Source organism: Notolabrus celidotus, chromosome 19, assembly GCF_009762535.1.
Source record: "Notolabrus celidotus isolate fNotCel1 chromosome 19, fNotCel1.pri, whole genome shotgun sequence".
NCBI lineage: Eukaryota > Metazoa > Chordata > Actinopteri > Labriformes > Labridae > Notolabrus > Notolabrus celidotus.
The window spans coordinates 3,259,776-3,280,367 of record NC_048290.1 but is presented as its reverse complement, the minus strand read 5'-3'; the positions used below and the strand labels follow the sequence as shown (position 1 = coordinate 3,280,367).

The 20,592-nt window shown below is 42.6% G+C and overlaps 1 protein-coding gene across 1 annotated transcript in view; it reads left to right on the top strand.

The window, feature by feature from the left end:
• ap3b1a (adaptor related protein complex 3 subunit beta 1a) overlaps positions 1–17,383 on the top strand; it is a 69,707-nt gene extending 52,324 nt beyond the window's left edge. The window contains exons 24-27 of the mRNA XM_034709343.1: positions 468–552; positions 1,127–1,224; positions 4,766–4,904; positions 16,479–17,383. Of these exons, the coding sequence (XP_034565234.1) occupies positions 468–552; positions 1,127–1,224; positions 4,766–4,904; positions 16,479–16,632 (476 nt within the window). The 3' untranslated portion in view covers positions 16,633–17,383. The remainder of the gene's footprint in view (positions 1–467; positions 553–1,126; positions 1,225–4,765; positions 4,905–16,478) is intronic.
• The last annotated feature ends 3,209 nt before the right edge of the window (positions 17,384–20,592 follow it).

Genomic DNA, 20,592 nt, shown 5'->3' with positions numbered 1-20,592 from the left:
TTCTGTCTGTCTCATCCTTAACCCCCCTCCCTCCCTCCCTCCTCTTCCTCCCCTTCCTCCTCATCTTCCTCCTCTCCCATCCAGCTGTCCTCTTCAGTGGCTTTACTTACCTCTCTGTCTGGCTCACCCGCTCCGTCTCCCCTCCCTCACCCCGTCTCTCTTGATGCTCTTTTTGACAAGCCTGTTGTTTTGGAAATATGCTAGTCCTTCATCTGTGGGTTTTTTTCTCTCCCTCTCCCCGAGGCTGGAGGTGTGGGGGAATGAGATTGAAGGATAGATTTCTCACACACGGTGGCCTTGCTTTGCCAAGTAGAAAACACAAGTGGTGTGGATGCCTGTCTGTTCCACTCTGCTGCTGCCCCCCCCCCCCTCCTCCTCCCTCCCCTCATCTCTCCCTTTGCTCCATCCTTCCTCACGCTGCACACTGTGCCCTTGTCACTCACTCTTCCTTTCCCCCCCCTCCTCAGAGCGGCTGGAGCAAGAGGCCTCGGTGACGGTTTCCATGGGTATTGACTTCAGCGACTCGACGCAAGCAGCGAACTTCCAGTTGTGGTAAGACAAGCTGACACCCACTCATGTCAAGTCAGGCGTGTTTTCCCTTCACTTGTACATCTTTTTCACCCGCTTTGTCTTCCTCACTCCTCTCTCTTCCTCTCACCTTCATTTGCATCTCCTCTTACCTTCTTCCCTCTCTCATTTGTTCTTCGTTAATTCTCTCTTTCCTGCCCCGCTCTGTGCCGGTGCTCCCAGGTGAGACATCAGGCGGGATTGATCCCCGGTTCACTGGGATAACAATTATTCTTCCAGTAATCAGCCCCCGGTCCAAATCAGCCTGCCTGAATGCCAGTGGCACCACTTCTCAGCCAATCAATACCCTGATCAGAAAATCTGTTCAGGATGGGGAGAATCAATCGGGCCCAAAATGCCATTCGCAGAGTGTCGGTTTGCAAGGCAGCAAGAAGAGAAACATTTAATACACAAACAAAGAGAGAAAAACACAGATGTCATCTAATCCTTCAGACTGAGAGGAGCTGTGATACAGAGCAGAGGGGGCTGATGTGTTTGGTGTTCTACTTCCTCCAGTGAAAGATTAAAAGTCACTTTTTCTTTGTGTTTGTCGTTTAAGTACGAAGGAGGATCAGTTCAGTGTGTCCATCCAGCCTGCTGTAGGAGAGCTGCTGATGCCCAGCAGCTTGAACGAGCAAGACTTCAGCAAGGAGCAAGGTGAGTTAGATTCATCGCAAAGTGCAAAACACTCTCAATGGAAGCTTAGAGCACATTTAAGATCTGTGGTGTTTGATGTGCATCACTGGAGGTAGGGGTTACCATGAAGTGAGTTCAACAAACTCAGGATATCTGGAGTCACAAACCTGTTTAAGAGCTGAGTCTGTTAACTCAGGCTCTCTGCTTCAGGCTCTGAGCATGCTCACATGACAGGGAGCTGAAAGCGTCCTTGATGCTGCTTCTGCTTCGAAAGCGATGATCCCCGGCCGTTAACTTTAGTCAGACTGATATCATGAAAACAATGACACCACTGCTGCAGACGGGGAGAGAAACAGATGCTGCAGGAATATATTGTGTTATTAAATTATTTATTACTTTAAAGGTGACATATCACGCTTTTTTCATCAATATATATTGGTCTAAGAGGTCCCCAAAACATGTCTTTAAAGTTTATGCTCAAAAAAACACTTTGAAATCAGATTTGCCTGAAAAGTCCTCTTCTTCAGTCCTCCTCAGAACACTCTGTTTTCCCTCTGACCACGCCCCCTCCGGAAGTGGATGTGCCTCGGCTCTCCAGCACGTTGATCTAATGTTTACATGTTGGCTGAATATACACGGCTGCTCAGAGATCGCGTTACTTCAACCCTCTGAATCTGATCCTGACGGAGAGGCGCCTGTAGCAGGACCTTTCTGAAGGATTGGTCACAGATTTAGTGTTTCTTGTTGTTTTATTTATCAGTATGTCGACGTGTGTCTTGGTACACAGCTATGAACATGTAGCTATGTGGCTATGCTAACTAGCGCTAGCACTTTTCCATGATAAATAAAAATCATCCACTAGATCTTCAAATCTGCAGACGTGGGGAGTAAAACCGACCTCTACCAGAAAGGCAGCAGGACCTTTTATGAAGGATTGGTCACAGATTTAGTGTTTCTTGTTGTTTTATTTGTCAGTATGTCGACGTGTGTCTTGGTACACAGCTACAGCTACAGCTATGAACATGTAGCTATGTGGCTATGCTAATTAGCGCTAGCACTTATCCATGATAAATAAAAATCATCCACTAGATCTTCAAATCTGCAGACGTGGGGAGTAAAACCGACCTTTGTGTTTATTAAGACAGCCTACAACTAGCATGCCTCCCTCCTAAGCTCCTTGTTAGCACACATTTGTGCAGGGAATGAAAAACGGAGGAGGGGATTCAGTATTATTTTATACAGTCTATGGGCTGAACAAGCTCCGAGCTCTGACTCCGTGACAGACCGGATATTGTTGTTACGTAACAAAAACACGGAAGTCTGAAACGGCTCGTTTCACACACATTTACAGAAAGGTGGAGAAATCAGAACAGGGGCAGAATGGATTTTTTTCATTCTCGGGGGGTTTGTAGACAGGGACACATATTTCAGGTAGAGAACCATTAAAAAGTCAATTTTGCATGATATGTCACCTTTAAGGGAAAATAGAAACCATACGACTCTTTTCAAACCCAGTGCGCATTAATGATCAGCCTTATATGAAACTTTATTAACCTGGAACCACAAACAGGTTGGACCCTTTCACCGTGTGAAAAATACACTGACAGAACTTCAGTGTTTGGTCAAATAAAAGTCAAATGAATGAACAGTTTTGATTGTATGTGCAATAAATACCTATTGATATACATCTGTAGACTGATCAATTAAATAATCTGCATCATTGCTGCAAAACCATAAAGCTGTATTAAACTTTGCAGGATATTAGCAGCAAGTATAAAACTGTAGTCCAGTGTGTTTAGATGCTGTGATCGTTCCCTCTCCGTACAGACCGGCTGACTTTTTTTTTTACTTTCTTTTTATTACAATTTCAGGATAACAGAATAAATAAGTAAATAAATAGATAAAAGGGAAGTTGTTCCAAGTCATTCAATAGTACAAAACAGTTTGCAAGGGTTACAAACTCTGATATATGAGTTCCATTATTTCCAATATTTTATACAGTCATCAGCTCATAGTTTTTAGAAGGTGAGTTTTTCCATGGAATACACTGACAATTACAGTCCAGTCGTCCTTTGTTTGTGGGTTTATCTGCGTCCGCTTGCATGTGATGGCTTTCTTGCTCGCAGCCAAGATGATTTTGTAAAGATACCTGTCCTGAGACTTAAGTCCATTTGGCATTTTGCCCAGGTATAATGTGATAAAGCAGGAAACAACTTCAATTCCAAAAATGATCCTTATTCCTTTTGCAAGCTCTTGCCATTAAGAATAGATTTGAGGCAGGCCCAACATAGGCAAGGCAAGGCAGCTTTATTTGTATAGCGCATTTCATACACGAGGGCAGCTCGATGTCAATGGCAAACTTCCTGCAGTCTTCCTCAGAGGAGTCACGTGATGTTGCTCTGACTTCAGGAAGGACGACCAAACCTTTGCACGTCAGCTGACAGAAAGGTCACAGCAACATCACGTGACTCCTCTGAGGAAGAATGCAGGAAGTTAGTAGTCCAGACATGTTGAGGTAAAAAAGAAAACACGCTGGTCATACTATAACTTACAGAGTCAGACCAAATGAACCTTTTGGACTCATATATCAGGCTCTTGATTCACCGACAACAATCATCTTTTTGTCTTTTAATGTGATTTGCTAACTGTCAAAAATATCACGTGGTTCTTTGAAGGTTTAAACATGAAACTCAGGTGGATTTGCAGCCGTCTAAACCCATTTCACACACCTGATGATTCATTTTAGGGATAAAGGTGAAAGTAGGAGTCAGTGTTCCTCCTCTTTCGTATTCAGTGTCTTTAAATGATGTTTAAAATAAAATGAAACCCTCATAAACATCCTCTAACCATTGTCATCAAGGTAAAACGCTCTCCTTTCATGAAGCCCTTAATGGCGTCTCCTCCAAACACACACCTGTAGAGCTGCACGCCGTGGCAGCCGCTGAGAGCTGAGTGCGTACTCGTATCTCAGCCATCAGCGTGCTCTTAAGTGCCCGCTTAATGCTGCTTCTGCTTTAATTAATCTTCATGCAGCGTGTTCGTGGAGCTCTGCTGAATACACCCCGCACTCAGATGGAGAGAAAGGACTGAGAGTTGCTTTTCTCTCTTTGCAAATTGCTGCTTTGCACAAATTGAGAGAAGTTAATTCATTCTTTCAGTTAACGGGTTTTCATTATATTTGCCTTTAAGACCTCTTTTATTTTAAATCTAACTTGAGCATATTTATCTCCGGCCTTTCTTTCTGCTCCATGCTCATTACTGAGTGCACATGAACTGGCTCTTTGCCTTCAATTTGGACTCTTTTTTTCTCCTCTATGTCCATTAGGAATAATAAGAATAAAGCACCTTTTTATTGTTAGTCTTCCCCCGTTTACGTCTGCTTTAAATCTCTTGTTTTGTGTCCTTAAACCAGCTCCTATAATACTGTTTAAAACAAGATTAATGAGCATTTAGATGTCTATATCAATAAAGACATTGCTCTTCTTCATTAATGGAAGTTAAACTAGTTGAGTTTACAGTCACAACACAATCAAACGTCTGTTTCTGCCTCCTCTCCTCTCAGGTAAACTCCTGGGCATGAACGAAACCTCCGCAACCATCACAATGGCCACAGCAAACACCTCCAGCCAGGCCATCAACAAGCATGTCCTGTCCGTGGCCAACGTCGGCGTGGTTTCATCCAGTCAGAACAGCTTGCACAGGTGAGGTGTCCAGACTTCAGTCCTGCAGAGCACTTCCTGTATGCTCACACGCAGCTGAAGGCGCACCGCCTCGTTGATGTTTTCTTTATTCCACATCTAATTGTTTTTCCTTCTCTGTGAAGATCTCGTGTTTTAATCTGAAGCCAGCTTTGACAGATCATGTCGCACTAAATGACAGGTGTTTACAGTTTCATGTCAGCGCTTGAAAAGAGAAACCTTACCTCCTCACCTCCTTCACTCTGAGACTCGAGTTTGCACATTCTTTGGTGATATCTCAGCTCTTACTGTGAGATGTCAGAGCCAGACGTATCCACGCAGATACCGTTAAAGCCATTAAAGCCTGAGTCAAGGCTGCAGGCTGAGGGAGTAAAGTTGTGTGTTTACAAAATTTGTTCGTATTTCTTATTTAGAACATAAATTAATATAAAAGGATCCAGGTCCACAAATACTGGAAAACCTCTTTAAAGCTCCTGTGAGAAGCTTTTACCTGTTTATGACACAGACTGAATTTTTTATTGATGCATCTAAAGGATCTACAAAACAACAATACTCATAATATCCACATGACTATTATGAATGCTTAAAACTGCTTCCACAGCTTGGTGTCGAATACGGCTATTCTTTGCTTACTGCTAAAAGCCTTAGTTCATATTTTCCACAGCGAAGATTCTCCCTGAGTGACACATTTGACTGTTAAAATAAAGGCACTGGTGGCCTAGCGGTCTGAGCACCCCACGTACAGAGGCTAAAGTCCTCGTCGCAGAGGTCGCCGGTTCGACTCCCGGACGCCATCACGTCCTGCATGTCTTCCCCCACTCTCTCCTCCCACGTTTCCTGTCTCTCTTCAGCTGTCCTATCTGACAAAGTCATAAAAGCCCAAAAATATAACTTAAAAAAAATAAAGCAGGATGAGCCTTTTGTTAAAAAATACTTCTTACACATGTATGGGAACGAAAAACAAGACCTGCTGATTTGTCCACAGGGGGCGCCACAATCAACACAAACTGATAGTTCCTTACAGGAGCTTTAGTACAGGCTACTACACACACAGGCCAGGGATACGCACACATGTAAATGGTTGTTTGTTGCCTTGCTCAAAAGCACCTTACTAATGCTATGACTATATATTAATTTAATTTGAGTTTATTTGATTAGGACAATGCACATTAATCAACATTTCAACAGAGTGCCTCAATGTAAATATGCCGGAATTAGCACAACAGCTACATTTAATCCGTAGTGCTAAGGCAGGTACTTAGAGAAAACAGAAAACAACAAGATTTAAAATTACAGGATGTCACAAAACAGTTAACAGGACTTACAAACAGATTTTACATGCAAAATGTTTGTGATATTATAAAAATTAGGGATGTAAGGAAACACTCAACCCACGATTCGATTCGATTCGATTCGAATCCCGATTTTTGGTTCTCTCACGATTCACTGACGTTTTTCAAGAAAGCTGGATTGAACTCAAAATTTAAATAACTATTATCTTATTTCAATCCTCAGATATGGACAGTTGCTATATATATTTTTCCTCTAATATTTCTTTGTAAACAAAGGTTGTAGTACAGTATTCCCACCGTCTGGTGGGAATACTGTACTACAACCAGGCACCGGTGAAAACAATGAAAAATTAAAATGAGAAAATACTCAAAGTAACTCTTTGATTTTTACAAAGTGAACACATATTTGAATATTTAGCATCTAACATCTAGCCAGGTTGCTTGTGCACATGCCTTGGCTCCCACAGCAAGAATATTGGTTCCCATGGAGGCCATGTTTTGGGACAAAATGAAGTGATGCTGTCCGTTCACCTCTCCAGCACCCAGTACAACTAGTTAAGTCCTCATCAGCACTTGAACCAGCGACCCTCCAGTGTTGCATGCATTGATCCCAAATATGTACCTTTTCTTTTTCCCAGAGTGAGATGGTGAATGTGCTTAATCAAACTGTTTTGCTTGAAGACTATTTAAATATTGTATGTGGAGTATCATCGAGTGAAAGTGTGTGTGTGTGTGTGTGTGTGTGTGTGTCCTGCAGCCTCACACACACATGCCAGGGGAATGCCCTGAGAAGCCTGGCTGTGTAATTGGTGTACACAGAGTGTGCTAATGAGCTTCCTCCTCTGTCACGCACACCCAAACACCTGATAGATAATTACACCTCCCTCTCTCCCTCTGTTTCCTGCTCTGTCTCTCTCTCTCTCCTTTCATCCCCGCACCCCCATCTGTCTCCCTCTCCCCTCCGCTGTCCCTCTTTCACTTCCTCTTTGTCTCTCACTCCATCCCTCCACGCGACGCGACTCCCCCACGTCCCGCTCGTCTCCGTCTTTTGTGCGGGCCTCCCTCCGTCTCCGCGTGACGTTTCTGTTGGTCTTTGTAGTTTTAGGATCCGACAGGGTAAAAATGGAGGAGACGGTGGATCAGTAAGGGACAGTCGGAGCAGCACAAGGGCACCGCGAGCTGGGAGAGTGAGTGGAAATCAATGTGAGCCGGTAGGAGAGGCCTGCATCCAATAAGCCCATACCTCATTCAGAATAACCGATAGCTGAAATCAGTCCATGCTATCAATCTCTCTCTGCTCCTGTGACGGCTGCAGAGGAAGATGTTCCCCCTCACTCTTATCATAATGAAGACGCCGGCTTTTCCATATTGTTTGCTGGTCTCCTCTGTTTGGATCCTTCCTGAAGACATCCTAAAGAAAGCAGGATTTGTTTTTGTGTTTTATTCATCCAGGCGGTTCCTCTCTATGTGCTCATTTCTGATTTTGATTTGGTGACACTGACAGCACAGGCTGTAAGATTGAATGTCCAAGTATTGATGCTGGGAGGATGTTTGTTGTAGGAAAGATACATTTAAGCTTCATTCTACTTCTTTATCAACATCAACTGTTCGCTTTTTGTTGAAAGTTTCAGCCGATATTGTTGTTTTTGTTTATTTTTTGTCTTTTTTGTTGCTTATTTATTTATTTTATTTCATTGATATGATTGAAATCAGTCAAACAATCAAACAATTTGACATTCTGATCATTTTAGAATCGATGTAAGTGTTTTTTTTTAGATTAGAGATGAAAAATTATCACGTGAAACGATATCTGGACTGATCAGAATCAGAAATACTTTATTCATCCCGGGGGGAAATTCAGTCATGAAAGTTGCTCCTCTACACATTAATTGAGAATATCAAATAATATTAATATGAGAGGTTATTAATAAGATATAAATACAAATACAATGAAAATAATGATAAAAGAATGTACAGAAGACAGAATAAGATATGTAGAAAATAAAAGGTTGAAGTCCCCAGAGACCAGGAAGAGGGCACTCTGGGGGTCTGTCTGGAGTCTGGCTCTGGCAGCTTTGAGAACGTTCGACGTTACTTTGCAAAATGTTGCTTGATTAAAGCTAGGGTTGGTAGTCACGGAAAACTAGCATGAATTTGAATGTAGCATTTCCTCAGGACTCCATCTAACCCCTCCCCTCCTCCAAAAGGACGCCCCCGCTCACATGAGCGAGCGCCGCTGATTCACGACCATATGACCGTGACTGATTTCAAAACCGGTCCTCAGCACATGGTTTGTGTTTTGCACTACGTCAACTCATGTCTCACTCAGCGGTAAATAAACACCAAAACATTCTCATAGTGAAAGTTAAAAACACAAACAAACATGAAATGTACGCTTTGCAGGAGGCGGGCCGAACGGCAGGACGGGATCTGATTGGTTTCATCATTTGGCTCCTGATGGCAGGGATTGGTTGGTGTTTTCCCAGGTTTACTCCGGCTGTAGATAGAGGCTTTTTTACCTCTTTTTTAAGAACACATTATGTATTGATTGCCATCGAGACATAAAGATCAATTTAACCAGTATAATAAAAAGTGTATCTGAATCTGACGACCGACCCCAGCTTTAATTCTTAACTCTTAAAAATATGAATAAGACATCAAAACAGCTGATTGGATCTCCTACTGCCAGCTCAACCTGTTTCTGTGCTCTGCATACTTTGAATAACACACACACACACACACACACACACACACACACACACACACACACACACACACACACACACACACACACACACACACACACTCACACACTCACACACTCACACACAGCAGATTAATTGATCTGATCAGATACACCCACTGAGAGCTTATTGTGGAGGTCACTCTGCATTAACTGTGATGTGTGAGGTGACCTCCATGCAGGGCCCTCTCTTCTTCTCTAATCTCCCCAGAGAAAGAGTCTCTAATCTGGGTAAGATCACACCGACTCCCCGCCCCCCTGGAGGAGCCACAGTTTGAGTTTAACCGTATAAATAACTGACAGACTTTTAATATGAAGCCTATGAATGATCCAGCGGCTGGATTTATAAACTGACCTCAGTCTCTGTTTGACAAAGCAACAGTCTTCCTCCCTGCACTCCCCGTGTTCATCAGCAGGGTGCAGCACTGCTTTTCCCAAACAGGCGTAGACCTGGAGCCGAGGGGGGGTGGTGTGTATGTGTGTGTGTGTGTGTGTGGATGCCACTGAAACACAAGAAATTGATTGCTGGAAAGGAGGATGGCAATAAATCAAGCAGGAAAGCAAATGTAGAAAACGCTGTTCTTGTTTATGTCTAAACAGGCGGAATAGAATAAATGTGCTCTATTTTTCAGTCCGTTTGAAAGCAAATTTGATCGAATTTTGCATGCATTGCCAATCTGTCTGCTTAGAGACTAATTTTCCAAAAAGAAAAAAGAGAGAAGGAAAAACTGGAGCGGTTGATTTATAAGCTATACTTTCTCTTTACCTTACTCTTTGATTTAATTTAATTACATTGAATTCTGCTGTTTTCTGTGAAGTTGAATTCTTGTTCTTATTAAAATCTTAATTGACTATCATTTATATCCCTGCTAATTAAACGTCTGCTCTCCGTGTTATAGATTGCTCTAGCAGGCGGCGTGCTTTATGATCTATGAGTATCTGTTCTTATGTTCGCATGTCTCCTCATATTTTCCCTTTTTCTTCCTCTACTGTTCCTCTGTTCTCTCTTCCTCCTCTCTTTCCCTTCATCCTTCATATCCGTCTGCCCTCTGAGTGCAGAGCTGCACTTCATCCGTATGCTCAGGCTCTGCAGATGCATGCAGGGTTCCTGGTTCTAATTGGGGCTAATAGCTGTGGCCATCTGCCTGGTCTGAGCCGGCTCACAGAGTCTGGCCTGGCCTTGCTGACCACTCTGTTGAAGGACACTCGTCCACTCGTCCAGCTGCCCAAGAAGAACCAGGATAGAGTTTAAATATCCAGCAGCTGCCCCGACGTATACAAGCCTAAATGTTTGTGAAAACACGACGAGCTTAGTTCACTTTTATACCTTATAGGTTTGTTTCAAGAGCTGGTCGAATGTTTACTTTAAGTTTCTTGAAGCCAAAATACACAATAAAGTCTAACTATGTAATTCAGAGTCTTATAAACAAAGAAATAAACAGCTACAAGGTGTGACACAGTACGATCTGATACAATATAAAACAATATGATGCAATCTGCTACTGTAGGATACAATACACTACCATAGGGTAAGATACTATACAGTACAATACAATATGATAGCCTACCATACCACACCATACTGTGCCATACTATTCAATACAGTATGATACAGTACAACATGATATATGGAATGAAATGGAACGGCATGAAATGGAACAGCATGGAATGGAATAGAATTGGCATGGAATGGAATGGCATAAATGGGATGGAATGGCATGGATTGGAATGCAACGGCATGGAATAGAATGGAATGGCATGGATTGGAATGGAACGGCATGGAATAGAATGGAATGGCATGGATTGGAATGGCACGGCATGGAATAGAATGGAACAGCATGGAATGGAATAGAATGGAACAGCATGGAATGGAATAGAATGGAACAGCATGGAATGGAATAGAATGGAACAGCATGGAATGGAATAGAATTGGAATGGAACGGCATAGAATAAAATGGAATGGAACGGCATGGAATAGAATGGAACAGCATGGAATGGAACAGAATGGAACAGCATGGAATGGAATAGAATTGGAATGGAACGGCATGGAATGGAACGGCATGGAATGGAACAGAATGGAACAGCATGGAATGGAATAGAATTGGAATGGAACGGCATGGAATAGAATGGAATGGAACAGCATGGATTGGAATGGAATGGAATGACAGAACGGAACGGAATGGAATGGAATGACAGAACGGAACGGAATGGAATGGAATGGAACAGCATGAATGGGATGGAATGGAATGACAGGGAACGGCATGGAATGGAATAGAATGGAATGGAGTGGAATGGAATGATAGAATCCAATTTAATACAATGTGAAACATTATGATACTATACAACATGATATGATAGCATACCTTATGCCTTAGCATTACTTTATAATACAGTAGATTATGATACAGTTTAATACAATACAATATAATGATACAGTCATTAGTCAAAAAAAGATTGTTGCACACATTGAGCCGTCACCAAAGCTGTATTAATAAATGAAAAGTGTTAGCACACACCAATTACCACTAAATACTTACCTATAATGCACCTACTGCACATATTATTAAGCTATTAGACATTAGGATACCATAGAGCCGTTAAAAAACCTTCAGCCTCATTTTACAAATTTTGATTCAGATTATAGAAGTTCGTTTTTTGGAATAGATTACATAATAATCTCATGGAAGTTTCAGTAAGCTTTCCTGATATTGGGTTTGAATTTGGCACGATAACGGTATGGTTTGTTTAATGTTTATTATGTAACAAATCATGAAATCCAGCCGTGTAGTCAGTGACGCTGCTGTCTACACACACACTGAATGTTTGCAGAGGAGTCTCTATGATACGACAGTGACAGCTAACACTGGATTCGTCTTTTATTATTGCATTCATAGCTAATGGAACAAGTAGGAGTATCTTATCTAGCCAATGTTGCATGTGCATTCTACCTACTGACACCTGGGCTCTACTTCTTCCTTTGGTTCTGACTCCAGTAATTTGAATGCTAATGGTCAGACACACTATTTTTGTGTGCAGAATCAGACAGATGCTGTATTCCGATTTATGTTTTCTAAGGGATATAAATGTGTATTCTCATCCAGATATTCGTAGAAGCTCATTGAGACTCTAAACGTCACAGTCATGAATGATTTTCACTGTTAGAAGAGGCTTTAGGTTGCAGAGGCTTCATGCTCCTGCTTCGGGTTAAGTCTTGTACTCCCTGTCTCAGAACCATCGTCCTCTCTGCATGAGGTTGAATGTAAAGGTGAAGCCCGCTTTGTGTTCACAGTGGCAGGGTGGAGGGGAGGCAGATGGCACACACAGGCTCTCCACACTGAGGAGAATCACAGATAATTGGAGAGCGATGCTTAGCCGCAGCCCCGCCGATCGATGCCAATCCGCCTGCTCTAAGTCCAGGGGTTATGCTTTGCTTTTCTTTCCATACGCTGCAATTAATCCAGTGTTTAGCCCGGTATGTGAAGAGCACAGGAGAATACCAATGACCCGTTTAAGGCCCCGCTTGTCCTTTAGTCTTCCTTTTCTGTGACCCTAAAATGCTCTGATGTTGTGTTAGATCTGGATGTGCAGCAGCTCGGGTGCCACGGTTCGGCTAAGTGAGAATATTTGAAGCTTAGAAATCAACAACACTAACACATCACGCTCTTGTTTTTTTCTTTCTTCCACATGTGAACAAAAGCCGGGAGCAGCGTTCTCCTGAGACGACATGAAAGCAGCCTCGGGGTAGTGTTAACTGGCTGAGTAAATGATAGATTTATATCCTAAATCCATTAGTGAAGCCACAGGGACCGCAGAGACACCTCGGGCTGCTGACAGGGGGGGGGCAGGAGGGGGACAGGGGAGACCGGACACAGAATGAGCACTTGGTTTTACATATTTGTACTTGGCAGCACAGAATATGAGATTTACTTTTACAGTCTCCCTGTGTGAAATATTTCAAATCAGTCCTACGCTGCTAAGCTTTCAACTGAGAGAAGAAAGAGCGAGCACATCAGACCATTTTTAGCTAACCTGCATTGGGTCCTGGTGTGTTTTTAGCATTTAAAAGTAGCATCACTTGTTGACATATTTATATTTTGGGGCTTTTTCACCTTTATTGATAGGACAGCTGTAGAGAGACAGGACATGTGGGGAGTAGAGAGTGGGGGAAGACATGCAGCAAATGATCGACCAGCTGGGAGTCGAACAAGGGACCTCTGCGAAGAGGACTGTAGCCCCTATACTTGGGTCGCTTAGACCGCTGGGCCACTAGCGCCCCAACTTGTTGACATACTTTTACTTTACTCATATTTCTTTCTTTTATAATCTCTCCCAGCCTCTATGATCTCCTGCAGCCTGTTTTCTGAATACAACCCCCCACACAGTGAAGAAAACCGTCCTTTAGTTTTGCACCAAAACAAAGAAACTCCTGCTACAAGAGACACAAACTCTCACTTCATACGATCTTATTTATTCCACATCCTTTAATTGGATGTAACTTTAATTTCCTCTCTTTTATATTTTCATAGTTGCTCGCACATTCTTCTTCTTCTGTTGCTTTGTAGTTTTTTAATTTGTGCATTTCAGTCCGCTTCATTTTTAATTACTTTTCACCGCTCCCTCTGTTCTATAAAGCATGGGTTCCAAAAGTAGGGGTCCAGACACCCTGGGGTGGTCGTGAGACACAAATGGGGGGTCGGGAAATGTCTTCCAGATTGTTGTTTTTCTAAAGTTGTCTAAAAGTAGAACATTTTACCCATTATAGTAAAAAATATCAACAAAAACAGTAGCTAAACTTGAAATAAACCTTTAAAAATAGAAAATGTAATGAGTTTTCTGCCTTCTTTGTTTCCAGATGACTCCTAAGTTTAGGGTTAGTGAACAGTGAATTATCAAAAGCATCAGTAGCAGCAGGTTAATTCATAACAGCACAGGAAACACAGTCACATAGGTAGGTAACTCTCTGCAGACCAGTTAAATGAAGCCACATTAAATCACTTTGAGGGACAGTGGGGGTTGCCGGTTGAAAAGTTTAGGAACCCCTGATATAAATAAAGATTTAACTTCAGTGTAAGTGCTATTTTTTAACAAACTGAGCAGATAAAGACAGGGAGACTCCTGGATTCCTACATTAGTACTTAATATGAACACATAACCCCTGCGTTCAGTAAAGAAGTGAGTGCAGAGTGAAGAGGTTGGTATTTTTGAGGGAAAGTAATCCTCTTGTTGAATGTCTTGTTTCCTGCTGAAGTGGCTAATATTTTAATTAAGCCTGAGGAGGACTCTCTCTCTCCTCCCTGAGAGCTCGCTGATAAACTCCCTCTCCTCTGTTGATGGTAATTTAGCAGCTCCCCTGAGGCTCACCCAGACACACTGGTGTTTGTGAGCCAGGGCTGTTTCATTGTGCATGCACGCCCCCCCCCTCTACTCCCCCTCCTCTTTAACGTGTGCGTGCTAATTGGTGGACGTGCCTGCCGCTCCTGCCGTGCGGCACGCCGTCGCTGCAGCTCTGTGACATCTCCTGTCCACAGGCCGTCCTGCGGGGGCTCTTCACTGGCCTCCGTCAGGCCTAAGTGGGGCTCTTTGTGGGCTGTTTGTCAGGCCTAAGCGGGCTGCCATGGGGGGTCTTTGTTGCGGGGATGTAGTGCTAAATGGAGGCAGATGGCGGGGAGTTTGCCACGAGAGGCTCTGAGATGCAGAGGAGGCTCCGTCGCCCCTCAAAGAGAGGGTCACGCTGGGTCATAGCCCCTGTCTGCCTCTTGTTAGCACTCTCAAAGGGGACCATGTGGGCCCGGGTTTGGCCCCAAGTCTGCAGGGACGGTATCCAAGGAAACCGTGGCCCCGAGGGAACTGGTGGGACGGGGGAACCAGAGGCTCCCACACCCTCATAGACACCCAGAGTCCATAAAAACGGGCCACACTCTGCTTGACTGGCATGAGGGGCGTGTCTGAGCCCTAATGGATCTTTAGTCAGCAGGATAATAGAGTGTCTGTTACTCTGCGCGCTGTGTTTCCTCTCACATCGGCTCCCCTCTTTGTCTCACTCACTCATTAAGAGTAATTACGAGCTGTGAGGGATTTTCTAACACGACGATTTATGAGTTTAGGAAGAAGTGTGAGTTGAGTGTGTGAACCTGTGGTCGACTACACATCTTCTCTTTATTGTCTCTAAGGATGATCTATGTTTGTCATATTTTAGGTGGTAATTAATGTCAAGTATTAAACTCACATCCAAGAGTTTATGTATTAAATACAAATATAAATATTTGATATTCAAAAGGGGAAATATTAAGACAATTAAAGAAAAGTAGTTCATTCTTTCTCTGAGTTAGAACACTTTTTTGATGCTAAGATTTGTTGCTGCATCAAAAATCAACTGAAAGCACATTTGATTTTATGTTTACGGTATAACAGGAATTAAAATGTTGTAATAGAAGTCATTTATTAAGTTACGTGTACGAAAGTGTCTTATCACTGTCCCTGTTTATTTCTGATATATTTTCCCTTGCACCATCAGTCCCCGTCATCCTCGTTTTGGTGTTCAAAAATTCCCAAAGTAGTAAAAACTTTGAGGCATAAATGTAACAAAACTTAGGATTCTTCAAACTTAAGTTGTTCAATTTTTTTTTATCCTTGAATACTTTTTAATACCAGGTGCTTTAAAACAAAACAGATCTGCAGTCATTCTTTCAACTTAAAGCTACAAGCTTAAAAAAGAGAGCAGCGGCGGTAGATCAAATTAAAGGAGGAAGTTAAGATAAAGGGAATCTTTAAAGGGAAACAATGCAGCAAAACACAGAAATAAGATGTTTACAGCTGATACGCTTCATTAAGCTTAATAACAAGTCCAGAACTTTGCACAAACATGCACAAACATGCAAAAGTATCAGACTTAGTTTGTTTGCAATGCTTGCACAGGAGTACTTTCAGATCCATTGCACATCCTTTACTCTGAGTATGAACTGGTCTGGAAGTCCTCAAATGTAAACTGAATAGTTTTAAAAACTCCTTTGTGCCAATCTCTATCAGAATCTTAAATAGTAAATAGCCTGTTAAGGTCTGGACAGTGTCATGGTGCTCTTTAAGAGTATGCTGTGTGATGTATGACTGTGTATTATTTATTGTATTTTTTATGTGTGTTCTTGTTGTGATTATTATTTTTAAAGAGCAGGTAACACTGATGTTAAAGACAAATCTCCCTACGGGGACAATAAAGGACATCGTATCGTATCGCTTCGTATTGTATCGTTACCTTTTATGTCTTTGTTTTCCAGCAGTCCCAACCTGCAGACTGTGGACAGGGACCGTCATAGCACAGTATAATGATGGACTCATTAAGTTTCTAAAGTAGGATGAAATTTGAAAATGCATGGGGACAGCAGAATCTCTGCAGATACACACCGACACACACTCCTCCAAATCCTGGAAACATCACTGCTCTACTGTAAACATGAAGGCATAAGTTTGAAAGTACCCTCTTCTGCCTCAGTGGTGTTGTGATCCTGATCCTGACCCTGACTCTCTCTCTCTCTCTCTCTCCTGCAGGTTCGCCGGGCGGACGATCAGCAGTGGAGCTCTGGTTTTGGTGTCACTGGAGCTGAAGGAGTCATCCACCGCCCTGCTCACCATCAACACAGAGAAGAGTGTCATGGCATCCATGCTGCTCCGAGACCTCAAACAAGCACTCGCCCAGGCATAGACCTCCCTCCCTCCCTCCCTTCTCCTCCACCTCCTCCTCCTCCCCTCTTCCCTTAGTACAGGTAACGAGGAACGGCACTAAGTTTAAGATATCACAGATTTGATTTCTGCAGTTTAGGACAATGAAAACAAACATGGCACTTAGACATCTGAGAACTGGAGCTTCAATTTGTGTGCTTGAAAAGAACAAAATAAAAATTAATTTCCTGTTTCTGCTTCAGAGCAGGTTTGTCCTGAACTGCAGGAATCATTTGTGAAACCTTTTGTAGTGTCTGTTTCAAACACACAGAAGGTGTTATAGTGGTGATAAGATATTTAAACATCTCCAAGTCCCACCTGAACATGACTCCATCACAAACAACATCAGCTGGTCTTTAACCTCAACCTTTACTGATCCTTTATGGGTTTGAGCAAACAGCTGTTCACACAGTGTGGGAGAAAACACATCTCTGCATCCTCTAAAGCGTCAGTGTTAAAGTATCTTTTATCAGCTTTAATATCTGAACTCTCTTGAGTCTCAAACATGAAGAAGAAGAAACAGGAAGTCTGTCTTTTTGACCCTTCTGGTCCCTGTCCCTGTTGTAGTTTGACATTCCACCCCCTCCCTTCCCTCCTCCCTGAATCTCATCTCAAAGTGCCTTCTCCAAGAGAAAATAATCTTTAGTAAACCAAACAAACACGTCAGACTGAAATCAAGCAGGTCTTTTTATCTGTATCATGCTGAACAATAAAAAGTGAATTTATTGAAAACATTTTTTTTTCTTCCTCAGTTTGACTTTTTGTCCGACTGTCTCTCCAACATCTCTCTGCTGATTCAACTCTTTTGGAATGTGTTGCTAGTATCAAATTTAAAATGATGGGGATTTTTTTCATAAAACAAAATTTTTCAAGTTTTAAATCTGCAGTTTATTATCCCATCACAGTGATAGAATATAAGAGAGGACTTGTGTTAAGGGAAAGTCTCAGGGTTTGCTTTAAGCATACCAAAGCTGATGTATCCTCTGCTTATAGACTCCTCTCCTATGTAGAGTGAAGTAGTGCAGATGTACGTGATGTGTTCGAGTGTTGAGCAGGCCGGCGGCGGCGTGGCGAGCTCTGCGTCTGGCTGTCTTTTCCGGCTCATAAATAGCGTCTCTCTGAGGGCTGTGGTGAACACCTGTTAGCTCATCTGTCACAGGAGCTCCACTCGCATCCATCACCTCTCCCTCTGTACTCATTCCCTCAGCCAGCTGTTCCCATTACACACACACACACACACACACGAGCTGTGTCAGGCCTGCCAGATACACACACACTCACATCATACAGATCCACTGCCACATGGAAGACTGTCAAACAGTTACTTCACTTAAAGGAAAATTATAACACACATCACGTCTGCTTTCCTTTTTATTTTAAGACTTTCATACTCAAGTTTCTTTAAACTCATGAGCTGATTAAACTGAGCAAACATTGAGAGTACAGCAAAACTTCCTTCAGTTGTGTCTCAGAAATGATCAGATTTCTTAGATTCACACATGCACCCAAACCTGGAAAACTTTAAGAGTTTTTGCACGTGTGAATAGAGCTTCAGTGGCACCACAAGCACCTGAGGAACCTGATGATTTCAGCATTTGAAGATGAGTTAAAAGATCAGCAAATGTAATAAAATAAGAACTCAGAAAGGGAAATGTTTGTGAGCTTATCAGAAGACTAAAGACTTTGAAGGTGAGTGTGTTTGTGGGTCTATATCATAGACTGTATAAATAATGGATGTAGTATCCGTGACGTCACCCGTCTGTTTCTGAAGCGCTGTTTTGAGGCCAATCGGCGGCGGCAGCCATATTGGAAATGTTGAACTCAACATACCTGCAGTCGAGCGATTGTGATAAGATAAGATACTCCTTTATTCATCTCACAACGGGGAAATTCATGGAGTTACAGCAGCAAACAAAAAGGTGTACAGAACAAGAATTTCAACAAGAATACATATAAAAAATGTCCATCAGAGACGACAGCTTGGTCATAATTCTCCTGTCCATCTCCACAGGGTCCAGGGCTGAGCTGGCCTTCTTCCCCAGTTAGTTCAGTCTTGCTCTCCTGTATCCTGTCCGCCCACAGCAGGTGAAATCCTTCCAATGTGGTGTTTATGTCCGGTGTTAGCTCTGTTAGCATGATGTAAAGAGGCGGGCTTTGAGCCTCCTCGCCAACAGCTACAGTGTTCCCGCCTGTCAATCAAGTCAGCTGTGCCTCTCATTGGAAGACTCGTAATCTTAATATCTTTGAAATTGCTGAATTATGAATTCACCCCCTGTATATTGTGTGCCGATCACATAGACTGTATAAATAATGGACATAGTATCCGTGACGTCACCCATCTGTTCCTGAGCGCTGTTTTGAAGCCAATCGGCGGCGGCAGCCATATTGGAAATCAACCAGTTAAAGTGTGAAGTAAAGAGGCGGGGTTTGAGTCTCCTAGCCAACAGCTATGTGTCAGTCCAGTCAGTCATGTCCTTATATGGGCAAAAACTACAACATTAGCTATGTAGACCCAAGCTGTTTTTTTTTTAACCAGGCTGTAAAGATGTTTATTTCTGCTGTAAAGATCGTCTTCTTTGAATGGGTGTGTATGTGGTTTCCTGTGTTTCTGCAGCCAGCCTCTAGTGGACGCTTGATGAACTGCAGTTTATAACACTTCAGCATGGGCTTCATATTTTCAGACCGGAGGTTGCTGCTTGTTTTGTTGCTTTTAATTATTTTAAAGATAACTTAAATCAAACAGAACAGAAGTCTTTTATTTAGTTAATTCTCATCATGATGATTTTTCATTGATATATATAGTCTTGGTCTTGTCTCGGTCTTGCCCTGCCATGGTCTTGGTCTCTATCCCTAAATGTCTCAGTCTTGTCTTGGTCTCAGTGCACTCTGGTCTCGGACATGCCTTGGTCTCAGTTAATGTGGTCTTGACTATGTCATAAAATAAGAACTCAGAAAGACTTTGAAGGCGAGTGTGTTTGTGGGTCTATATCCCATGTTATATTAACATGAGTGCTGTGCTGTAGTTTGGTTTATCTCACATGGACAAAATCCTCATCTCGTGCACGAAACAGAAGACAACCTTTTTACCTTGATGTCCATGTGAAGTTTAGATTAAGGTAAGACTTCACATCCCGTCTTGGTGAAGAGGTTTTAAAGGGACTGGGTGCCCTCATACTGATAGATGCGTGGCGTGTGTGTGTGTGTGCGTGTGTGTGCGTGTGAGTGTTTGCGTGATCCATCTCCTGGTGTTGGCACCTGCTATAATGGACTCTGGGGAGGGAACGAGGGAACAGGGGCCTGCCTCTCTTCCCTCAGCACAGCTCCGCAGTGACAGCTTGATTTCTGTCCTCTCTGGGCTGCAGCACAGTGACATGATGGGCTGCTCAGATGGTCTTATCACGGTGTGTGTTTGAAGAGAGCAGAGAGGAGATGGAGGGGACGATGGAGGGGGGGAGTAAGGCAGAGGATCTTTGCTGAGGAAACGCCTGTCTGACCTTACAGCTGAGAGCAACTTCTCATTAACCAGCGTGTCTCTGATCAGCCGGTCCATCGTCTGACAGGAGGCTCAGACTCTCAGGAGGAGATAAAACACGAAACCACAGAAGAGAGCGTCAAATTGTGTCATTACGATCTCCCTTTTTATTTCTGCAAGTTTTATTATCTGATAGAACAACAATGTTACATTTATCTTTACATTTCTGCTTCTTTCTTCTTCATAAACACACGATCTGACCAAGAACAACATGCTGTTATTTACACTTAATGTAGGAACTGAGCAACACTTTCATTGTTTGATCGTACTATAAATAATATCTGATAATAATGATGAAACATCAGCCGGCATTGATCCTTAGAGGAGACATTCAAGAGGTGCAGCTGCAGAATCAGAAATACTTTATTTATCCCCGGGAGGGATAAATAAAGTAATCTGGTTATTACAGAA